At 39.3% G+C, this 24,514-nt stretch overlaps 1 protein-coding gene across 1 annotated transcript in view; it reads left to right on the top strand.

Moving 5' to 3' along the window:
• The first annotated feature begins 224 nt into the window (after positions 1-224).
• Positions 225-24,514, top strand: part of ITGB3 (integrin subunit beta 3) — a 75,979-nt gene continuing 51,689 nt past the window's right edge. The window contains exons 1-2 of the mRNA XM_032237339.1: positions 225-688; positions 16,155-16,240. Coding sequence (XP_032093230.1) covers positions 622-688; positions 16,155-16,240 — 153 coding nt within the window. The 5' untranslated portion in view covers positions 225-621. The remainder of the gene's footprint in view (positions 689-16,154; positions 16,241-24,514) is intronic.

Consider the following 24,514-nt stretch of genomic DNA (forward strand, 5'->3'; position numbering starts at 1 on the left):
GTGACAATGGTCAAGGAACCGGTCCTCAAAAAAAGAAGAAGGAAGTAAAGAAATAGTTTGCGGTTAGGAATTGGCGCCAGTTTGAATGGGATGATTGCTGCTGTTTCTTTAAATTTGTCATTAAACTCAGAGGGTCAAGTAGGTTAAAAGGAGGGGGGTGTTTTTCTCACGTTTGATTCACGTAGTTTTCTTATAGTAGCTCCACTACTGTAAGAGAATTATACGCAGGAGGAATAGAGAGGTTCAGGGTTCATTCCGCCACAAAAAAAGGGGGGGCGGAGGTGGCCAATGAATTTAGGCACTGGGGGAGGAAATCTTTGCCAGGGATAAAGGGTGTACAGCAGTGGCTGGCAGAGGTCGTCTCCTCCCCTGCCAAGCCCCCCTCCCCCGTCTTTCTGGGAGGGGTGGAGAAAAGGATCCTACGAAGCTGCGACCTCGGCGACCGGAGGGAGCATTCCGTGACTCCCATCTGACAGTTGTTTCCTCTCTGTGGCCGCATCTGCCCGATCTTCGGATCCCTCGGCGATACAGTTTGCTTACAACTTGGCTGATCTTCGGGGCGGACCTTTCGGGAACAGACTGCTCCGCTCCGCTTGGCAGATTTGTTAAGTTGAGACCAGGATGGGCAAGTTTGCCTCCCCTGCGCTTCTGGTCTTTAGTCTGCTTCTGGTCGCCGCCGGAGTCTGCGGTAAGTTGGGAAGAACCGTCGCCTCCCCTCCACGATTCAGCTGCCGAGCGCTTTCCCACCCCTCACCCGGTTGAAAGAAAACGGGGAAGGTCTCTTTCCTACCCGTTTGCTGGCTGCGAAAGGGAAGTTCAAAACTTAATGAAAACCCGCTCAGGCGTTACTCCCCCCCCCCCCCCGCTTTCCAGGACAGCTTGAGGCGCGGTGCAATTTTATGCTTTCATACACTACAGTACTCAAAAGGAAGCTTGTTTTGAGGTCAGTGGCCTTAACGTTCTGGTCGGTGTGTGCCGACGATTGCTTTCCTATATTGAAGGAGGGGAGGGGGGGGGTGTTATTTTTAACCTTTGGAAACAAAGCCTGCCTTTCAAACATGGATTTTAAAATATAGCAGGACAAGTTTGTTTCCAAGTAAACTCTATACCTGGTTCTTCCTATCTCAAATTTGATAATATACAATAACCAACTCAAACCCCGAAGCTTGGAAAAGTCTCTCTTCCCTTGCTCCATCATTCAAACTAGAATGCTGCCCCACCCAGAGATAGGCATAGATGGCAGGGTGGGAAACTCCCATCCTCTAAAGGAGGTTGCTAGCTTTTTTTCTACATTATTCTGATCCTAGTTTTTTTAACTATTGGAGCAGCTCTGAATAAGTTTCCATTTTCCAGACTGACCCCCCCCCCCACTTAGCCATGAAGGTTTTTTAAAAAATAAAATAAAATACAGGATTGGCCTGTCCAGACTTGGGCTTGGTGGAGGACAGTAATTAATAGAGTTATTGTGTCTATTCTTGCAGACAGACAGATACGAAAATAGTACATTCTACTCTACAAGTATGGACATAATGTGACTTTTAAGTTCCCTTAGTTTTATTCAAACCATATTAGGGTTTAATCTCCAGAGTAACCACAATTGGTTAGGTTCACACAACAATTAAGTCCAAAACCATGCAATCCACACCATCAAGTTTTTGGGACTGGAAACAGAAATCCCAATGATTTATGTTGCTTGCAGAAATGCACTCGATGTCATGGCCTTCCAAACTCTTCTTGTATTCAGATTTCAATCCAAAACATCCATTTCATCTACCTATTGACTTCCCTTCTACTTCACTTTCCTAGTTGGTGCTACATCAAGTCATGGAAATGAACAAACGGGAAGGGACATAATGCCTTCAGGAAAATTAAATAAATGTGTGTGTATAAAAAGTCACAGAGAGGAGCCACAGGAAGGAGAGATTTATATTTCTCCCCTAGTCCACAGTCAGAGTCAGTGGTCATATATAATAAAACCAGAAGCATTATAGGAAGAAAAAAGTGACAACATAATAGATTAAATCTCTCTCAAACACACACAAACACACACACACAGAGAGATGCAAAAAAAAGTCACTATTTCTAAAAGTCACCTTAGGCATGGACTCATATTCAGTCCATGCCTAAACAAACAAAGTTGTTTTTAGCTCTTCTGATTTTCAAGTCATGTTTTACTTCTTATTCTACAGATACATTCTGGCATATTTTACATCATTTGGTATATGGTGCTGTTAAAGTTTGGAACCTATCTGCTATACCTTCAGGCATGACCCCCTATGTCTGGTTGCTTAGCACAATTCTCTCTGGCCTCTCATGTGAAGCTGCAGATGTCAGCCCTTTGAGGTAGTCCAGACAAGAAGTACCAGTATTAACACTACCTTCTTTGTAAAGTTACCTTGACGGAATCTTGCAAACCTGAAAGCACACAAACACCCCTCACTTATTTTTACTGTCCAGAAAACTAGGGAGGGTACAATCTGAGATGATGTTTTCATACCCATCCCTCTTTTGGATTCAGATTTCTGTTCTCAGACTGTTCTCTAAACCAGGGCTCTCCAACCTTGGCAACTTTAAGCCTGTAGGACTTCAACTCCCAGAATTCCCCAGCCAGCTCCAGGCTCAGAAATCCTCAAGGCTTAAAATTGCCAGGGTTGGAGACCCCTGCTCTAGACTGCAGCTCTTCCTCCTGTTTACCCAAGGCTATTTTCACACAGCCCATTACTGTACAGCAAGACAGGCCAACAGTTGGATTCCACATAGGCCTTTGCCCATGTCATGCCTGTTCATTACTTTCCATATCCCTTGTCAGGGTTTATGTTAACCCTTTATAAACAAATCTTTACTGCTTTGGACCGGTTTTTTAAAACACAGGGTTATTGTTGCTTTGAAAGAATGCAAGACTTGTACTACCAGAATATCACTTGAAATTAAGAAAGAAAGTTGGATGGTGCCCATTGTTATGCTACTAGCTCTGTCATCATTGGATTCATTTCAGGTTTTCTGTTGCTTCTGCCAACAAAGGGATTTTTATGGCTGCTCTTTTTAATCCTTGTATTATTGTTAATTATCTCTGAGGAGGCAGTTAGAGTGCTGAAAATTGTTAGGATTGCTGTCTAAGAATCAGCAAAATGCAGATTCTCTCTCTCTCTCCCTCCCTCCCTCTCTCTCCATCTCTCCCCCTAGTGAGGGGGAAGTGGACATCATTCCTAGTCACTTGTTGACAGCACCGCCCTTCCCTTGGTGGCGATAGATGACTAGCTTTTCATTGATTGTTCCTCCTGCTGCATCCTACGCACTCTGTACACCTGTTATTTGTGGGTCAGGCTATTTAACATTCTTTCAGAAAATTGCTATACCCATCTTCAGAAATAGCCTAATAGGTAAGAGACATGGGAGAAAAGTTCCACCATCTTAAAATACCATTATGATTCCTTTCTGCTTCATCCTCTCTTCTCTGTCCTTGTTAATCAAATGACTAAAGTTATCACTTGATGAATCTTTCCACATTTGCCCAATCTATGTTAGATATTGGTGTTCCTGCAGATGGAATGTTTGGTGGGAGGAAAAATGAGTCCAGTGGAATCTATTAATCCTTTGCAATAGTTAGAACTGTTTATTGACCTTGTTAATGTTATCTGGCAACAGGGATGGGAAGTAAGGGTAATACAATTCATGCCAGCATATTTTTCTCTTGGCTCAAGGAGATCAATATTACACTGATTTGGTCATGTGGAAGAGACCAATGAGTGCATTAAGTTTGACTGGCAAGGAATGGGGGAAATCATTTGGGAACTAGTAGCTTGGTCTATATGAGCTGAAGAAAGCTTACCTATAAGTTCAGTAAGTTTTCAGGCCAGAACATAGTATACAGGGAGCACTGATGGTGCTTATGGACAATTTCTAAGGACATTGGGATGTAGGGATTGATGCGACCTGGATTTCCTTGATATCTCAGCTGCTTTCAGTACCATTGACTGGGGATAAGGAGTTGGAACCAGGAGTAGGGTTGGGTGGCTTTCCTTTCTCTTAAGTAAATTCCAGTTGGTATTAGTGGTTTGGGGAGAGGGAGATGTCAAGCCTTTGGACTTTACTCATGGGTTGTACTAGGGCTTGAAACTCTTACCTCTGTTTTAACATCTATATAAAACTGTTAAAGGAGATCAATAGCCAGCACAATGTCTATTTCGTTGGTATGCTGATGATACTCAGCCATACATCTCAACCCTGAGCTGATCAAGTAAAATTGGTAATACCATGTCCCACTGCTTTGAGACTTTGAAGATCTAGGCAGAGAGGGACAGGCTTTAATTTGATTTTACACAATGGAGAAGCTATGAATTTTTAGCTCTCCCAAGATCTGGTGTTGCACAGAACTGATATACAATTTTAGAGTTCTCCTTGATTACCTGCTCCTGTTTAAAGAGGCTGTGACTCCTTAATCCAGATTCACCTATTGTACCAGTTTTGTTCCTCCTGGACTGGGAATCCCTTCTCTCAGACACTCATACCTTAAACACTTCACATTTAGACTTTTTCAATGCATCTACAAAGGGTTGCCTTTGAAAACCATTTGGAATCTGTGATTGGTTCAGAATGAGCCTTATGCGACACTTATACTTCCTGAGCTGTAATGGTTACTTGTGAGTTTCTGTGTGCAATTTGAGATGCTGGTGGTGACCTATAAAACCCTTCGTGTGTAGGATGTGGTTACTCAAGGAATCCACTTTCTCCCATTATCGTTGTCCACTGGCAGATCCAGCAAAGGAGCATGTTCCTTGAAACAATATCTAAAGGATCCCAGGAAGCACGCCTCTGGAGAAGCATCTGCCTTCTACAGTTGCATAATCCTGGGAATTTGTGTGGCCCTGACCCTGTCATCTTTTAAGAAAATTTGAAGTTCTGGCTCTCTTCCCCAGGCCATAGGATAAAATATTCTTCTAATTGGTGCTTTTTCAAGAGGCAAATGGACTTTTTGGTTTTTCTTTGAAGCTTCAAGAAGCTTCTTCATCCATGATCCAGATGATTGAGAATCCCTATAGACATTCTCACTAGGTGATGTTTTTTGCAGAATCAGGCTTGCCTTTGGTTCTTTTTATCTGGTTTGGCCCCCTCATTTTTTTAAAAGAAGCTTTTATTATAAGCTGCCCAGAGTTGGATGCATTAGGCAGTTTTATAAAGTTGTTTAAATAAGCATTCCATGTCCCTTGATCTGGCTCTCCCCAGAGTAATGTTTTCAAATACAAAATAAACATATTTTCACTACACTGATCACATCCCTGTTCTGTTTAAGTGACTTCTGCTGGACAAGGGGCTGCTCACAGGGGGGTAAATTTTCTCTCTGTGTTCTGTATATTTGCTGTAAATGCCTCATTAGGATTTCTGGTTATTTTTGGTAGGAAGCTCCAATACTCTGCCTAGTTGCATTTTCACTCACAGATTAGCAGAATGAGAATTGCACAATAATATGTAAATAGATTCAAATGGCCTTTTTTCAGATAATGGAGAAACTGTTTGCAGCAACCACTTCCAAATGCGTTGGGCTATAAATTCCAGAATGCCCACTGGATATACTGAATCTACTTGCATTTGGATGCTTTTGAACTGCTAAGTTGGCAGGAGCTGAGGCAAATAACAAGAGCTCACCCCATCACACGGCACTCACGTCTTGAACCCAGGCTGTCAAGTTTTCCAACTTTAACCTCTGAGCCATCGAACCCCTTTAAATTGCCATTTTATCTCTATGTTGTGATACATGTCCCATAATGGCCACAAATCCCTATAACATGCCTTCCAAAGAGATATTGGATCTGTCTGTCCTGGATTCTTTTCAGTATACTCAATTCAATGGGCTCGAAGCACTAGTCAATAGCACAGTTCCCTCAACAACACATGCATACAAGCATCTTCAGTCTATTGTGCACTACTCAACCCTACTCCATTCTTGCCCACTGCTACTATTGCTACTCCACTTAGTCCTTGTGAGTCCTACTTCTCCTACTCCTTGTGAATGCTGCTAGAAAAAAAGGATCTTTTTCTAGCTGCTTCAGCCTGCTTGCCTTCCTTTCCTATATATCTCCTTCCCTCTTCTAACTCTTACACACCAACTCCATTGCAGCAGTTGCCTCTCAACACAGATTTATAGTCTCAGAATCTGTGCTGGCTGGAGAGAGAGCTTAAAGAGACAGGACAACAGCAGCACATATTCATTTTTTTTCTTTTTATGAGACTAATGCCATTTCTGTGTCTTTCTCATACTGCAGTAGGGAATCGGCAATAACATTTTGCTGTTCCACTCTATCTAAAATATTGAAAAGACACAGTTGCAATGTTAAATAAATGGCACAGTTGTAGTGTTAACTAACTGGTACATGAATTTGTATCTTTCATTTGTTCCAGCCAGATGAGCAGTTGTTGTTTGGTTATTCCAGTGAATCCCAGAACCCACAAATCGACAGGAAAAGCATCGATTGCCCATTTTAGTGCATAGGCTTCTTATTCAATGGTGCTGTCCTTTTGTCCTTTTGTAGGAGTATCTTTGAGAGGTAGATCACAGGATAGTCCACCCCTTCATGGTTTTGGATAAGTACTGGGCTTGAGCCTATGTAAGATCAAGTGAGGTACTAATAATACTCTATAAAGCCCTAGTAAGACCACGCCTAGAATATTGCATCCAGTTTTGGTCCCCACACTATAAAAAAAAACATGTTGAGACTCTAGAAAGAGTGCAGAGAAGAGCAACGAAGATGATTAGGGGACTGGAGACTAAAACATATGAACAACAGTTACAGGAACTGGGCATGGCTTGTCTAGTGAAGAAAAGGACCAGGGGAGACATGATAGCAGTGTTCCAATATTTGAGGGGCTGCCACAGAGAGGAAGGGGTCAAGTTATTTTCCCAAACACCTGAAGGTCAGACAAGGAATAATGGATGGAAACTGACCAAGGAGAGATTCAACCTAGAAATAATGAGGAACTTTCTGACAGTGAGAACAATCAACCAATGGAACGGCTTGTCCTTGGAAGTTGTGGGAACTTCATCACTTGAGACTTTCAAGAAGAGATTGGACTGCCATTTGTCAGAAATGGTGTAGGGTCTCCTGCTTGAGCAAGGGGTTGAACTAGATCACCTATAAGGTCTGTTCCAACTCTGATAATCTGTTATCTGCTAAACAAACAAACAAACAAAAAGAGTTGGGGGGAAATCCAGCCCTTTCAATATCGATTTCCTACATAATGGCTCCTGGCATAATTTAGACCACTTTATCTTGGAGGGTTCTATCTTTCTTGTTAGTCTATGGGGGCTTCAGCTACAGTAAAGAAGTGAGTATGAACTTTTGAAAATATCCTACTAATCTACAGCTTTTAGGGTCTGGTTCATCCTTTCTGTAACAATCTGTAGATGATAAAGACTACAATGCACCCTTTTTATTTCTAGGTCTGAATATAAATATTTAAGCAGCATTAATTGGAAATCGGATCCATGAGAATTTCATTTGTTATTCTACCCTACTAAAGATCTTTACTAGCACTTCTGATATTCTTTTGGGTGCCACATTCCTTAATTGAACCCATTCAGGATACCAAGTTGCATAATCACAGACAACTAGGATATATTCTTCACTTTAATAGATCATGGCAAAGGGTCTACGATGTCCACATCTATTTTAGAAAAAGGACCTTTCTATTCAAAGGAACTTTATTGTGTTCCTTTTGGTTTTAGCAATTGACACAAGGAGCAGAATCTGCAGTAATGGACCATTTCATTACAGATCCCTGGCCAGCAGCCAATTAAATCTGGCCAAGATTGTCCAGTGGTGGGATTCAAATAATTTAACAACCGGTTCTCTGCCCTAATGATTTCCTCCAATAACCAGTTCACCAAACTGCTCAGAAACTTAACAACCAGTTCTCCCGGAATGGGGCAAACTGGCTGAACCTCACAACTGATGTTGTCCCATCTCTACCAATACATCCAGACTATGGATTTCCATGGGCTAATTCCAATATGAGTCGCAGTGGTGTATTGGTTACAGTGCAGGACTGCAGGCTACGTCTGCTGACTGTTGGCTGCCTGCAATTTGGCAGTTCATATCCCAACAGGCTCAAGGTTGACTCAGCCTTTCATCCTTCCGAGGTGGGTAAAATGAAGACCCAAATTGTTGGGGGCAATATACTGACTCGGTAAAACACTTAGAAAGGGTTTACAGTTTTACCACTGCAAAGTGGTATATAAGTCTAAATGCTATTGCTATCACTATGAGTTTCTGACTTCCCAATGTTTTCTTTTCATTTGGGCAGGAACAAAAGGCTTCTTTACTCTCTTCACCTTTACGCTTCTATCTCCTTAGAGTTCCTATCTCTTTGGACAGGCTTTCTTATTATCCTTTCTCCTTCTCTATCTTCCTTTCTAACATCCTCTGACCTTTTTACTGACATGTAGTCCTCAGCCAATCCTTTGACCCATTTTGGGTTGTGATCTTATACTCCAAATGCCACTTTAGCAGAAAGAAGAAATTGTTCTAAAATTACTTCCTCTATCACAGGCCTCAATCATTTCCCTCCTAAGTCTACCAGTCTTGTCCCCAGTTCATAAATTCCTTCATGTTTGTTGTAGGTGTAGCTCCTAAACCTCTCTCTGTATAAGGGGTTACATCAAACCTCTACATGGGAATAATCCATTACTTTTCTTGCTGGAAGGTGACTGTAAGCACTCAAAGCCTTTTCCATTAAACATGAGGCTAATCTGGCTACCCATTCACTCTCACTATCTCTTACAAGAGATAGCAAATCTTTCAAACATGGTACAATAAGCTTCTATGTCTTCTTTCTCAGACAATTTAGGGATTTTAAAAAAATCTTTGGGACCACTTCCCCTCACTAGACATTCTGAAAAACTTTAGAGATGACTGGATCCCATTAAGGCTACCAGTCCCCAATCAACTTTTGTTCTTGTCTATCTTTCCTTTCTGTCTCCCTCCAAAGCTATCCTTTTCCTTTTTTTAAAATAGTCAAACTTTCTTCTTGCTCTTGTTTTAACATTTCTGTGCTATTGGCCAATACCTGAGCCTAGTCCCGTTTTTAGCCAGGCTATCTTTTTCTTTGGCTTAATTACAGGTGTAGCATGGATACCCATATCTAACCAAAGTAGTGGTCTCATCTAAGGAATAATGTCTTTTCTAACTTTTCCATGTCTGTTTGGTTAGGCCAGGGGCAACCTGTGGCTCTGGAGCTGCATGTGGCTCTTTATCCCTCTGCAGCTCCCTGTTGCCAGTCAGCTCCACAATTGATAGGGCTTTCAGTTAGGACAGGTAGAGGAAAAAGGACACCATGCTGGCGGGGGCTCTATGGTGGGAGAACTGGACTTCTGGTCAGCTCCAGAATTGAATGGGGGGCTTCCAGTTAGGACCTTTGTGGCTCTTTGAGTGTTTAAAGTTGCTGACTCCTGGTTTAGGCTTTGATTTTTGCAGGATGTTAGGCAGGGGTGGGTTTCAACCGGTTCGCGGTGGTCCCTGCGAACCGGTTGGTCGGTGAACCCGGAAGTAAGTAACTTCCGGGAACAGCGACTGGCCCACCCGCCCGCCCGCGCTCCTTACCCGGTTTTGACGAGTTCTGCGCTTCATACAGCGCCTGCGCGATCCTCCAGGAGCAGCTGGAGCATCGCATAGACGCTAGTACGCATGCGTGCGCCGCGCGCGTGCACGAGGACGCCGCCGGCCCCGTTCCAACCAAACTGGTTGGAACGGGGCGAGAAACCCACCCCTGATGTTAGCTATGGTATTTCCTGCAAAGTCTGGCCCTGTGAGGGCCAAACTCCTTTCTTTTTGCAGCTAGCGTTTGTTTTCTGTTCATGGAACAGAACATTCATTTGTGTGGTAGTTTACCCTGTGTTGTTATCCCACCCAATTTTCAATACCTCACCTGGTTTTGTATATCCTACCACTACCACCACTTTATCACAGATCCTTTTCAGTGTACCCAATTCAGTGGGCTCCAAACACAAACAACAACATCCCGTTGCTCCTCCTCTTCCTTGGGAGTCCTACTACACTTATTCTTTGTGAGTTCTATACAAAATTATCTTGCCAGCAGTTTTACTTGCACACATGAACACAATACCTCCTTCCCTCTTCTTTTTCCTCCACACACCACCACAACATCCTGCTGTCTCTCAGCACAGCTTTTATAGCCATAGTTGCTATGTCGGCTGGGTAGAAGGTTTAAAGAGACAGGACAACAGCAGTACAGATGTTGGCCATTTTCTGGGCAGCCTGCTCTCTCACAGTGTCAGGTAGGTGTTCATCTGATTTATCGCTCTTACAAAAAAATGTCTGTTGACAGCATTTCTGAGAAAGATTAATTTAAACCAGAGTCATAGTCTGGTTCACATATCATGCTTATTGACTAAGCCACCACTGGCTAAATTCACATACCACACCAAGTTATAACCAAGATTTTGCAAATCACTGTGGCTACAGTCACACAATGTAGTAAGCCAATACTAAATAAATTATATAATAGCCCAATGCGGACATAAGCACTTTCTGTCATCTTGAGGACTACCTAAAATTCATAGCACATTGAGCCCACATTCCAAATACAGTTTCATTTTTTTCTAGAGATTTGGGATTTGAAATATCTATTTTATTTCTTGCCAATACCCATTATTTTTCCTTTTGGGGAAGTTTTGGCCCTATCATCCTTGTACCAAGAAAAGGATGCTGCTGCCCTCCCCCTCACTTTGGCCTAATATGATGTGTGAATTGAATCACAATTTTTAGTAGGGATTTAATCCTTCTCCTTAAAATTACTTGAATTGGTCAACCCAAATGTCAAATTACATATTATGCCAAAATTGCACAATGTCAATAGCACTTAGACGTATGTACTGCTTATAGAGAAGGATATGAACTGACCATAAATAGTCATACGTGTTATATTGACCTTTTTCTTTTTTTAATAATTCACATGGCATATGTCTTATTTCACGTATGTCACTTGTTTTATTTCATTTTCACAGTCGTATTTGCATGATTGCAATATATGCCCAGTTTGAACATGTCTAAGTGCTATTGACATTGTGCAATTTTGGCATAACATGTAATTACCATTAAGTATATTTATATTGTACAAATGTTTATATTTGTGTCTAGCAATGAACAAAGCATAAATAAGTTTAATTTCATGCCCTCAGAGAATTTACATCCTAAGAAAGGAACTAAATGTTAGAAGGTGATACAACTGCACCAAGATATTGCATCCTACAATGTATTACAGCAGCAGGAAATAAAAGGCCATGATAGCTCACAAGCTAACTACAAGAATATTGCTTTTTGGTGACAATTCCTGGGGAACAGTGGTCTCCAACCTTGGCAACTTTAAGACCTGTGGACTTCAATTCCCAGAGTTCTTCAGCCAGCAAAGCTGGCTGAGGAACTTTGGGAGTTGAAGTCCACAAGTCTTAAAGTTGCCGAGGTTGGAGACCACTGCTTGGGAAGATGGATATAGATGAATAGATTTCTAATAATCTCCCCTGTAGTAAAATTAGGATATCTAACTTAGTCAGATTTAAATAACTACAGAACCCTGGGATAAACTACCTAGTCTACATCTGAGTAATGCTGTTCCAGAGAGCGAGGTCCATGGCATAGAAAACATATTTGCTCAGTCCTGTAAGACATTTAATAGAAGGGACACACTACCTGCCTGCATATACCAGGCAAGCAGCAACAATGAGAGTAAGATTGTCTTTCAGATAACCAGGTTCTTAAGTCACAAATGGCTTTAATAACAGAGGGAAAAAGTAACAACCAGCATCTTGAGTTGCACCTGGAAGCTAACTGGCAACCATTGTGGTTCAAGTAGCAATAGTGACACTGAGCAAAACAAGAAGTGCCAATTACCATTTATTTTGAACCAGCTGTAGCTTCCAGATGGTCTTCAAGGACATTCCCATGTAGAATGCATTGCAGTAATCTAATCATGAGGTGCCCATGCTGTGAATGACTATCAAATATGTCCTCACTCCTATGTATAAATGGCTTCCTGTTAGCAAACTTGTTCTGTGAAGTATAAAAAGAAGCTTGCTCCTTATCTTCTGATAAGATATAAAGACCCTCAACCATTTGTCATCTCCCAAGCTATGGGCAAAAAGTTACTCCCTGGGGGCAGGGAGAGGACTTTGCCGAAACTGATGACCAACTTTTTTGCCAACCCACAAAGACAAAAACATTCCAGCGAGAACAGGGAAGGCAGCTCCTATACACAAGCCACCATCGAGTTAATAATAACCCAGGAAGGTTAATCAACAGTTTCTCAGAGCTTTTAGGAGCTACAAAAGCCGCAGCCTGTGAATCAGCAAACCAATGTGGTTATTAGAGGGGGTGCACTAGGAGGAGAACAAATTATAGAGCTGCAGAAGGGGCTACAGCAATTCTAAATGGAAGGCTACCTTCCTCCCACATTAAAGTTGACTGAAACTTGTGTTGCTCATCATTGTAGGTAGTGTCCACTGGTGACAATAATGTGTTATGCAAAAGTTCCTGCAATAATTCACATAAAACCACTAATGGGAGCAAAGAGGTGTAGAAAGCTACCATCTGAATTTTTTGCAGGGCTGACCTCTCAGGCCTTTAAATTTGATTCCTGTTCGAAGAAATTTTTCTCTCTCTCTGTAAGGTGATGGTGCACTAGTTTTTCATCTAACCTCGGAACTAATGCTGCAGAGGTTGCTGGAGTCACACAGCTTGGCATGCTTTTATGGGGAACTGCTGCTACTTTAAAAAAATTTTTTTTTTTTAAATTACAGAATAAAAATGTAAGGAAAAAGAATAAAATAAAAGCGACAAGAATAAATAAATGAAAGGGAAAAGAAGAAAGAGAAAATACAAAAGGCACTCTAAACGGAGCTACCCGTGAAAAGTACCTGAAAGCTACTGCAGATTACAGCTACACAAGCAATCCTACGCACCCAAAAGACAGCACATGTAACACCTCTGTTGCACAAGCTGCATTATGTGCCGGTTTGCTTCTGTGTCCAATGCAAAGTGTTGGTTGTGATCTTTAAAGCACTACATTGCACAGAGCCAATTTACCTGTGGAGCCATGTTCACTCCATTACATCAGCCCATCCCACTCAGTCAGTCAGGTATGTTGCAGACCTGGTCAGTTGAACAATTCTGACTGGCTGAGTGTAGGAAGAGAGTCTTTCCTGCCATTGCCCCCACCTTTGGAACATTCTGCCCCCAGTGGTGAGGCAGGCCCCCATTTTCCTGGCCTCTTACAAATGCCTAAAGACCTGATTATGTCAACTTGCTTGGGCTTTCAAGGGATGCATGCAGCCATGGGGCTGGTTAGCGCCCTGAAACCCCTTCCCCACCTTTAAATTTTTATTCTTATTTTTAACTTTATTTTTATATTGTAATATTTAAACATGCGCAGAATCACTCTATGGGGGTGTATAAATAAATAAATAGAACATTTGATCGCCTTTGCAGCAGTTATAAATATATTCAGAATGTATTTAATGATGCTTCTTTGTAAAGCACTCTGGAGCTGACCAGAGTGACTTCAAAGGATTTTCAAAACAATTTAGTCTGCTCTTGTGAATGTTATTTTTCTCTATCAAAAATAACATATGAGGACCCGAACTCAAATGTGACAGTGTAAATACTTTTTGCAAGAAGTGGGATTTATCTACATAGACTTCTTGCTATGTGAAAGAAGGCTGATTAGAGGGTTTGGTCATGTCTTGTCTTGCTATTTTTATAGTAAGCTCTTTGGGGTGAGGACAGTCTGCTTCTAGCTTTGCAAATTTTTCACTGTATTAGATGAAGAACAGCCTGATGGGTATGAGAGAATCATACCAGCTTTTTCGAACATTATGTTGTAGCGGCAGATAGAAGGTTGTATGTGCAGATTTTATTAGATTCAGGTTGTATTTGTCTCTTGGGCAATACAGATAGAAGAGCATTGATACCTGGAGTTCCTGAAAAAGGAAGTGATTTTGTTTTAGCTGTTGTCAGGCCACCAACACATTTCAAGCAGCACTTGTTTTTTACTGCCATGCACTGTGCAAAAGCTGGTTGCACCACCTACCTACCTACCTACCTACCTACCTATCCATCCATCATCTATGCAGTTCAGCCTTCACAATAGCAAAGTACAAAGGGAACTAGAGAGCAGTAGGCTAGTTACAATGCAGAGACCAGCTCTATTTAAAACAGAAGCTGAATAACCTCCAAGTTCTTTTTGCACAAATAGAAATCAGGTGGTGAGGGCAACATTGCACACTAGGCTTTGTTTAGTTTTAATACTACCACACATTTAAAATTAAAGCTACAAAAAGAGGAACCAGGAAATGCAGATTCCACTCACAGTCCAAAATAGGATCTGTTCGGTCTTCTGCTCCTAGCCAATGTACACAGTTCTGTATCCTATCACCTGTCTGCCATAACATCCTGGACAGCTTCCAATTATTTGAGGCAGCACATTTGGTCTACTTTTATTTTCTTTGAGAGTGTGGCAACTTCCAGAGTGACATCATCATTTCCTTGATTTGGCATTCATACAAAGAAGAAACCCACTCTTCCATTCATTCTTGTTAGCAGAGAATTATACAAGCACAGTTCATTTGCGATTTGGCAATGTCGCTGCTGATAGCAAGTTTGGTACTGTGGTTAAAGACAAGGACTGAAAACTAGGAGATATGAAAGCCAACTGAGTGACAGCCAATCACTCTTCTCAGTCCAACGAAAAAATGCAACAATAAACCACTTCTGAAAATGCTGCCTAGAAAATTGGATAGACTTTTCCAAATAGTTGTCAGGAGTCATAACTGACTCGAAGGCATATGTTCCCTGTATAATTATGTATGTGTGTTTGTGTGTTTGTGTTTGTCTGTGTGTGTGTGTGTGTGTGTGTGTATGTATGTGTATATGTAAATGTATATGTCATTTTAATTACATATTGTAATTGTGTACTTAGGGTAAACATAGATTTCAAACCATTTAGTATATAAAACCATTTCTCTTTATATTTAACTATGTTCTTTAACTAAGAGAGGTTAACAATGTTAATACATTTCATTTCTTTTGCATTGCTGTAAAGATATTGCTGATAATTCCTTAAGGAATGCAGGCATTAGCTATTCTGAAGTTCTGTGTAAATCTTCCAAAAGCAGTATTTAGCATTTTTGCCTTTAACCCTTTCATATTTTTCCTATATCAGTCTTGTAAAATGGAGGAGTGGAGCAGTGGAAAACAGTGTCTGATTTAAGCATATTATATAGATTCAACTGGATATTTTTGTATTGGATCAAAAATTAATATTTGGGGCACATTTTTCTATTTAGTATTTGGCAATTGGAGATTTTGACCAATTACTCACCAATATCTAACAAAAATTATTCTAGCAGTGCATTCTATATTGCTTATTTTATGCCTAGACTGATGTCACTGAGCAAAATAGCACTGGGCTTCTTTTCTCCTGCTATCATACATCCACTTGTTTAAAAATAATTATATTAAATAGCACCCTCTTTCAGAAAAACTTGTACACATTTTGATACAGATACGAAGCTGCGTTTGTTGAATTTAAGAGATTCATTCCACTTTCCAAAGAAGAAATCTGCTCAGAAATAGAATTAGATATTAGCTTTTTGAATTTGTCATTTTTTTTTCCAATTGAGCTGTATAAATAGACTCTTCCCCTTACTTTAAAAACAAGCACTGCAAAATTTTCCAGGTTTGTCTCTCTGGATTCTGTCCGCTTACTCAGAGCACAGATTGCATAATGGTCTGCATATTTCCTGTTTATGTTCGTTTAAATGTGCAAAAGTATTTAGAACCAACAGCAAGCAGAGTTAATAAATCTCCACTGGTCACATGGAAAAAAACAGCTGTGAAGTACAAACACTGTATATTACACTATATAGTATATTGGCTGTGTAGGTATCAGAATTTTTTTTTTAAAAAAACAGCCTTTGAAAATCAAATGGCAAATGGTTGAAGGTGTAATTAGGGCAGACAATAAAAAAAATGTCAGTAAATTTCAAAGAATGCCAAAACCAATGAAGAGCTGTTTATGTCAGCTGCTTTGTTGTTACTAAGGAAATGCTTTTAAGGTCTATGGAACAATTTTTGTCTGTTGTATTTCAGGTAACAATATCTGTACCACAAGAGGAGCAAATTCATGTCAACAGTGCCTGACTGTAAATCCACATTGTGGTTGGTGCTCCCAGGTGGTGAGTCAAAACTAAGTCTATACTATAGCATAATAATCATGACCCATCAAAACCACGCTCGACTAAGCCGCGCCCGATTAAACCGCATCGCTGACGTCATCAACAGGGCGACAATAGCCAGCGCGGAGAAAGAAGGGCGCTTTAAATAGCGCTTTGAAAGCAAGACGATTCAACTTAAGGTAAGGGTTAGGTTTAGGGTTAGCTTTAGGGTTAGGTTAAGGGTTAGGGTTAGGTTTAGGGTTAGGTTAAGGGTTAGGGTTAGGTTTAGGGTTAGGTTAAGGGTTAGGATTAGGTTTAGGGTTAGGTTAAGGGTTAGGTTTAGGATTAGGTTTAGGGGGGTTAGGTTTAGGGGTTAATTTTAGGTTTAGGGTTTACAGCGTGCTTCTGTCTCCACGCTGTTGTCGCCCTGTTGATGACGTCAGCTACGTGGTTTAGTCGGACGCGGTTTAGTCGAGCGCGGTTTTGTGGTGGAACCCATAATAATCACTTGTCATGAAATACTTAAAGGACACTTCAAATGCAAGTTTGCTTTTTTGTTTTTGTTTTTTTGTAAACAGAGGAAAACAGACACAAGAGCTTTGAATTCTACCCTAGATGTTCTGATGCTACCAGTAACAAAGTAGAGTGTAGCCAAGTTTGAAAAATGCTGTCTTATTGCCTTTGCCTTAGATTCTTTTATGGGGAAAAAAAGCCAAAGAAAGAGTGGGGAAATATGAGAGAGTTACTGGTGAAATATTGCACCATCTAGACCTCTGATAAAAGTATAAGTTTCAGGCAGGTTGTTGCACAATAAAAACCTTATATGGAAGCATGCCCAGATTCAACCACCTGTAGCTCAATCTGCTGACCAACTGTGTAGCTAATTGTATATTTAAGAAACAGAGGAACAGATAAACGCACAGGAAAGAGAAGCCAGATAAAAACATTGGGCAGATTAAAATATTCAAATGCTGTTGGAGAGTTACCATATAAGGCCTTTGGCAGTATTTCTAAGGACAAGAAACTGACATCTCAGAAAGCTTTTATTTCATATGCTTGTAGAGTTTGTGGAAGAATGTATTTCATCAATATTGGTTCTGAATCAACCATAATTAGTAGTCTTTGCTAATACTTATTCATGCCCAGGTCACTACTTGGATGGACTATTGTAATGCACTCTAAATGGGGTTGCCCTTGAAGAGTATCTGTAAGGTTCAACTGGTACAAAATGCAGCAGAGCAGACCGTTATGGGTGCCCCTAAAGTGGCATATATCTGTGAACTGCATTGGTTGCCAGTTTGCTGTTGAGTGCAATTCAAGATGCTGTTTTTGACATTTAAAGCTCTACATCACCCCAGAGCCAACATATTTGAGGGACAGCTTCTTCCTGATTATATATACTAATCCTATCAGGTGGAAAGAGGATGTTACATGTCCCATCTGCTAAGGAATTCCATTTGATGGGACTCGGGATGCATGCCTTTTCTGACAAGGCACTCATAGTTTGGGGCATCACTCGCCCTCAAGATCAAATTAGATTTGTATTAAGATGTCGTTTTTCCAAGAGATTTGAGGATCCTTTTGGGAAAAGGGCCCCCATGAAATGGTTTTATTATATTTGAATTTTTAATGCATGCATTAAAATAACATTGTATGCATGTTTCTTCTTTTTTTGCTGATTTCAAGATGAATTCTAATTGTTTTGATTAATGTGGATCACTTAGACTATACTTGCGAGATGGATAGCTACATAAATTTGATAAATAAATACATTTACATGTAGAGCCTAGTCACTTTCCTTTCCATTAATAAGCTCAGTTGTTATATATAGTGACCTTCCACCACCGGTCATTAGCTAATATTTCTATATTGTACCATTTTACCAGCATCTGTCCTTATTTTTCAGTTAAAGCAGTAAAATATTATTTCAGCCATGCTTACTGTACATACATTCATATATTTGTGTGCTTGTGTACAGACATTCCTGGTCTTTGTTCCACTTACCAATCTTCTTGCTCTTTTGATTAAAGTATTTCACAAACAAAATGTTCAAATCACCCAAGCATCCAGATTTTTCCTTCCTTTTCCTTACATCGTGTCAATTTAACAAGCTGCAGTATTGACAGAATATTACAGAAAGTCTACACTGGAAAAAATGTATAACAAATTAGTTGCAACTGTCTTGTAGTTTGCAGTAAAAGGATTATGGTTGAGTAACTTTTAGAAATACATGGTAAAGGAGGGTGAAAGGTTACATGTAAAAAATAATCTGAAGAATTCATTTTAAATCATGAAAATCCAATTAACAATGGAGTCCTCTTGAAGTATTTAAAGAATGCTTTTCCATAGCTGTTAAATCCCAAGAAGCAAGGCCTTTTGGCTCCAATCCACCAGGAATAGGAGAAGATTTTAAAAGAGAAGCAAAATGCCCCTCTACCCATTTTTCTAAAGCCTTTTCATTCTGTTTAAAAAAACATGTCTTCTCACTTAAAGTTTCTTTATTGCTTGGATAATTGTAAGTTGCTTCACCAAGTAGCTTTATTTTTGTTTTTGACCCAAGATTAAACACCATGGAATAAAATCACAATGATATTGTACAGAACACAGAGTTGGAAGAGCACTTGGCAAGCATATCCCACTAGTGAGATATTAAAAGAATCGTACATAATGACCCCTAAAATGCATTCATTCTTTATGAGCAGGCCAGAAACATGGGCAATTTTAGATGCCACTAGTGAACCCCAAGGAGCTGTTTGGTATCATTTGGGAGGCAAACATTGCATTTCTTAGTGTTTGCTCATCACTGAGAAGTAATCAGGCAACCTTGGTATTTACCATATAATTTTCCTTTCTGTGAATATGTGCATTTTCTGGTTCTATCTCCTGGTGTAAGGCTTGATAAGTTACTAAATGATAATCCAAATAAAGAAAGTCTATGGTCCCATAACTCTAGAAAATCTTCAAAACTCCTTGAAGACAAGATTACATGGAGATTTCTAAAGAGAGCAGTATCCGTGCTTGCTGATATATTGATAAAGGAAGAAGACCCAGTAATTTTATATTAATAAGTACAATTGGTAGATTCCATACATTTGAAATGTACTGCTATCTATCCTGGAAACCTCGCAATTTAATCTTAAAACTATAGATTTCTGAATAATAAATGTGGAAGTGAATTGAAATTTACATGTGGATGGAGGGTGCCAATATGTAAACTAAATATGCAGTGAGGAGTATGTGGCATCATTAATTAGAAGTCTACCTAAAAGATAGGAGTTTTCCAGACAAAAGCTCAGTCCAAGCTACCATCTCTCAGACTTGCAGCAGATCTGAAGTTTTTGCTACAAGCTGAATCATGTCCAAGAGCATATGTAAAGGAATTTAGAAGTGACTTGGGGAAGTCATGAAAGAATCATTGAAGGGACCTTGGAAAGTAATTCAAAGTCCAAATGAGAGAAAATGAGAAAAAGAAGCTCAAAATAACCTCATCTTGATTTTGTTTAGTGTAAGATGAGAAAGAAAACCTTCGTCATGCTTTTAAAATTCTGTTATTATACATGGGAAAATAAAATACTATCCCACTGTCTATTTCTTGTCCTGGCCTATCATGAAAGCAAGATAGTGCATGAGTTTTCTCAGCCTGGAAATATGACCTGCAACTAGCCATCTCTTAGGCAGAATAGCAGAATGAGAAACAAAAACGGTACTCAGAATAAACCTTAATTCTCTGTCTATACCTTGTGGGTCCTAAGATACTGAAAAATCAGGCCATTACATTCATCTCACCAACAGTTTTAGAATTTTAATCTCTTTCTTGGGTTTAGTTGGAAAAGATATAAAATTGGAAGCTCATCATCTTTGTTTTGAAGCACCAGTATTACCTGGACTCTTTCCCTGATCACACCATCCTCTAAATCAGGGTGGGGAACGATGATCCTTTTATGACTTGTGGACTTCAACTCCCAGAATTGTGGCTTGGGAATTCTGGGAGTTGAAGTCCACAAGTCATAAAGGGGCCATCATTCCCCATCTCTACTCGAAATGCTCAGCACAACTAGCATCCATGGCTATATTGAGGCATATCTCTATCCATGTCTGTCTGTCATCTAATCCACTAATCCTCTGGCTAGTGAGATAGGCAACATATACATTTAATAAATAAATAAATCTTTACTGTCCTGCTGCCTAATTGATGGAGTGAACAAGGAAGCAGGAATGGATGCTGTTGCTCTGCACTCACACTCCTCTGATTGCAAAGAACTTCCAGGGGCATTTTCCTGCTGAAATTTTAAATTACTCTTCTACCTTCCCTTATGTCCTCTTCAGGGGTGGGTTCCGGGAGCCACTACTGCTGGTTTGCTCATGGGTGCTTCGTGTGCACTGCACGGACATGCTTAGTACAATAAAAATTGTACTGCACATGCGCAAAACTGAAAAACAAGATGGTACCACCTATGGTGCCACCTGGAGAACAGGTTCGGCAGCTTGGCAGGCCTGTGTCGCTGCTGGTTCCAGCACCCCAGGCCACCAAACCACTACCGGTTGGGCTAAACTGGTCTGAACCAGTAGGAACCCAACACTGGTCACTTTGAATGTCCATCCATTTTGGTGATACACACTTTTTGTTACAGACTATGATCACTGGCTATTTCCTAGAAGTAGGAATGCCACCTCAAGCAAATCAATATTCACTAGGCTCTCAATGTCTTTTGGAACTTCCTTTAGAAGGAGTGATGTAATAACACAATGGCTATATGTTTGCCTTACATATAGAAGATTGCTGTTTTGGGACTCATCAGACACATTTTTTGCTTAATTATTACATCTTTCTCTGAATTAGCTACTCTTCTTTGGGCTTTTGTTAAATTAAATGTAGAGATGCATTGTTTCATCTTTAGACAAAGATGTAATAATTAAACAAAAATGTATTTACTTGGTTCCAAGCCATCAGCATTCTATGTGTAAGGTGTTTGCCATTGATATAATGGAATTCTTATTTAAAACTGGTTTCTTGTGCTTTATGCATGTGCATTTTGGTGGTTTAACTTCATATACATAAATAAATTTAACTTTGTACATATGTGTATATATAAATAAATATACAAATTATATACTACTATAGTTTAAAATCAACATATCAGCATCCTAAAATGATAATTTTAACATTTTCATATTGAAGTTCTCTCTTATTTGTTTTTTTCCTGACAGCACAGTTTCTTGGGAAACTCATTAACTCAGTTCATTATAAAAAACAACAACACACCTTGAAACAATAGTCCCTTCCTTATACGAAAGATCCAGTCAATTATTTATTTTTATAAATTACTACTTGCACTCTATTAAAATAGAGTGCAAGTAGTAATTTATAAAAATAAATATTCAGAAGCAGAATATTATTCAAAAGCATGCCCCTGGAAGTTCTTTGCAATCAGAGGAGTGTGAGTGTATATCAATAGTCCACAAACACTGTTATGGTATTGAACTTGATGTTTTCTGGAAATCAATGAAATTGGTTCATGATGATCCAGATCTATTGTTCCATATGAAAAGGTCAGACCATGTCTGAAATACCGTAACAATTCAGAGGATTAATTTTTGAATAATCTCTAGATTAACCCCCAGGAACAGTCAGCTCAGTGTGATCCAGAGGAAAGAAAAGAACATGTTAGGAGTTTCCAGAATATTCTGTTTCTAAATTGTTGCGCTTTCTACATAATCATAACATATTATTTTACCACAGCCACCTATTTTATAATAGCCTACCTTGAGGATCCTTCAGTTTTTAGACATACTATAATTTCTAGAAAGTTATCCATCCAATGTCTCCTCAAAGTAAGGATGAGGATTGGTACCACTCATGTTGAAGTGGTCAACCATCTTCAAATTATATACTAATATCACCATTCCAAGTGCTGATTGACTGCTTGAAGAAGAGAATCTGTTTAATTCCAGGGATGCAACCTTGAGGTGATTCTCCACCTGTGTGAGAAGCAGTCTTGTGAAATCCTAATCCATAGACACATTTTTCACAAGTCAAGAATTCTTTCTATAGTCAGGGATTGGTAAAGTGAAGGGAAGATATATACAAGGGATTAACTAAAAAGTGTAGAGGGGAGATTCTTCTGTAATATTAGTCTGAAGTAAACTGAGAAGTTTACCTCAGTTTTATATTTCGTGGATTGGGTATGAAATAAAAAATATTGTTGCTAAAACCAGGCTGGATTCATTTTTTGGTTCTTTACCAACTGGCAAAAAAGTTTCTGCGCCCCATCAAGGCACCCTTGTTGATTTTAAATCAGCTTTTGATTTAATACCAAAGAAGAGACTGTGGGACAGTCTGAAAAGTGAAAAGCTGTTTGTGTTTAGCTAGTCAATTTCAAGACTTCTCTGGAAATTAGATGTGTCCCTGGAGGATATCTATATAAGGAGTTTCAATATGTATTAAACAAAGTTGTATATTAATCCTATTACTCTTCAATTTATGTCTAAATCAAAGAATTCAAGCACACACTGTTCCAGCCCGCCATCCTACAACTATTGTATACCAATAATGTTCTTATTATGTCTACTTCATAGGTGGAAGTAAGAAAAGCAATTAGAGCATTAGCTTTATTCTACAGAGTACAAAAAGTATTAACAAATTATTAAAAAAACCAGTCATCATTTTTGCCTGACTTTATCATAAATGGAATTCCAATGGAACAGATGCATATCTTTAAGTACCTTGGTGTGTAATTTCATACTTCCTTACATTGGAATGCTCTTTTTTTTTTAATTGTACAGTTATTGTAAAATTTTACCATTCAAAAGATATTATGTTCCTGCAGCCTGCAAGGTCTTCCAAGAGAATCCCACAGTTTTCTCTACAGCTCCCAAATTTGTTACCCTGCAAAGCTCAGTATTATCAAAACAACTCAAAATATGTTTATTGGACCCATTTTGATGGTTTCAAATATTATTCAAATAATTAGAAACAGGCATAGTGTCTATGGTACCAGGGCATGCTTTTTTCTTCTTAACTTCTAACTAAAGTAAATTTTATTCTGTATAAGTTTGGCCCCTTTAATATTTAGTGATCATTTTAAACATTTATGGCTTTAAAAGCCCTAGGTAAAATTTGGTTGCTGAACTTCTTTATGGAAAGTCTATGTACATTAGAGTTTAATAATGCTAGGACTGCCCTTAGGCAACAAATCTGAGATACAGATCTCCAAACAGGCCTAAGTAAATTATCATACCACAATATTTATTATTTGCTTCCAAAGGGTCCTCTGCAGCCTCTTGTTCATCATCCTTTCCAATTTTAAAATTTTATAAGGCTAGCATTTTAGCAAGGTATAATGCTTTTAGAAATCCTTGGATGTTTTAATGTGCATCTTTGATTATGTTCATGTGGTAATAGTTCAATAGAATAGAATAACTATTACCTATATAACTCTACACAGGTCCTTATGTATCCTATTTCAAAGAGATTTCCAGGTAGGGAGTGTGATTTAATGCTCTTACTCTCAGACGATTCGAAAATATCCCCTGACATTGCCCAGTTCTATGCTACCATTTGTATGATATGCCATAATATTTAGGATTAGAACTTCTTATAATAGTATTTTATTTGGATTTATTTTAGTTTCTGTATTTTCAATTATTATTAGACTCTATAATGAATATTGTTTTTCTCATAAACACATACATATACCATATATAGAAGGATATGGTATTTTTTAAATTCAATATCCTGAATAATTTCAAGTTTATTTATTACAGTCCTAAATAATTTATTATTTATTGTTCATGGCTGTTATAAATAAATTTGAATTTGAGCAACTCATGGGTTTAATAGAGCTTGTGAGACATCCTGGCTGTTGTTCCCATGAGGAGATATTTGTGGGTTTGTGATGGCTGGACCACACGGCTTAATGCCAGAATTACTTGCCAGTTTTCTATATAACACGTTGGTGAAGTTCTTTTTTTAAAACAAAAGTTGACTAGCTCAGGCCATTACATCAACAGTTCTGCCTACTCTGCCAACGGTTTCAGTTTCTCATCTTCCAACACAGCAGCTATGGCTACAGAATTGTTTTACCTCTGAGAAAGCTTCCAAACATGGCAATATTCTTCTGGCTGTGCCCCGAGACATAGTTCACTGAAGAGATGTAATAATCAACAGAGGCATCTCCTGCTTCTTGCCAAAAACCAGGCCCTTCGAGTGCAAAACCTATTAGCCAAGCAGTTTCCTAACATGTTGCTTTAATTTAACAAATGAGATTTTTCCCTTCATTGTGTCCTCTATCCTCC

Source organism: Thamnophis elegans, chromosome Z (genome assembly GCF_009769535.1).
Source record: "Thamnophis elegans isolate rThaEle1 chromosome Z, rThaEle1.pri, whole genome shotgun sequence".
Classification (NCBI taxonomy): Eukaryota; Metazoa; Chordata; class Lepidosauria; order Squamata; family Colubridae; genus Thamnophis; species Thamnophis elegans.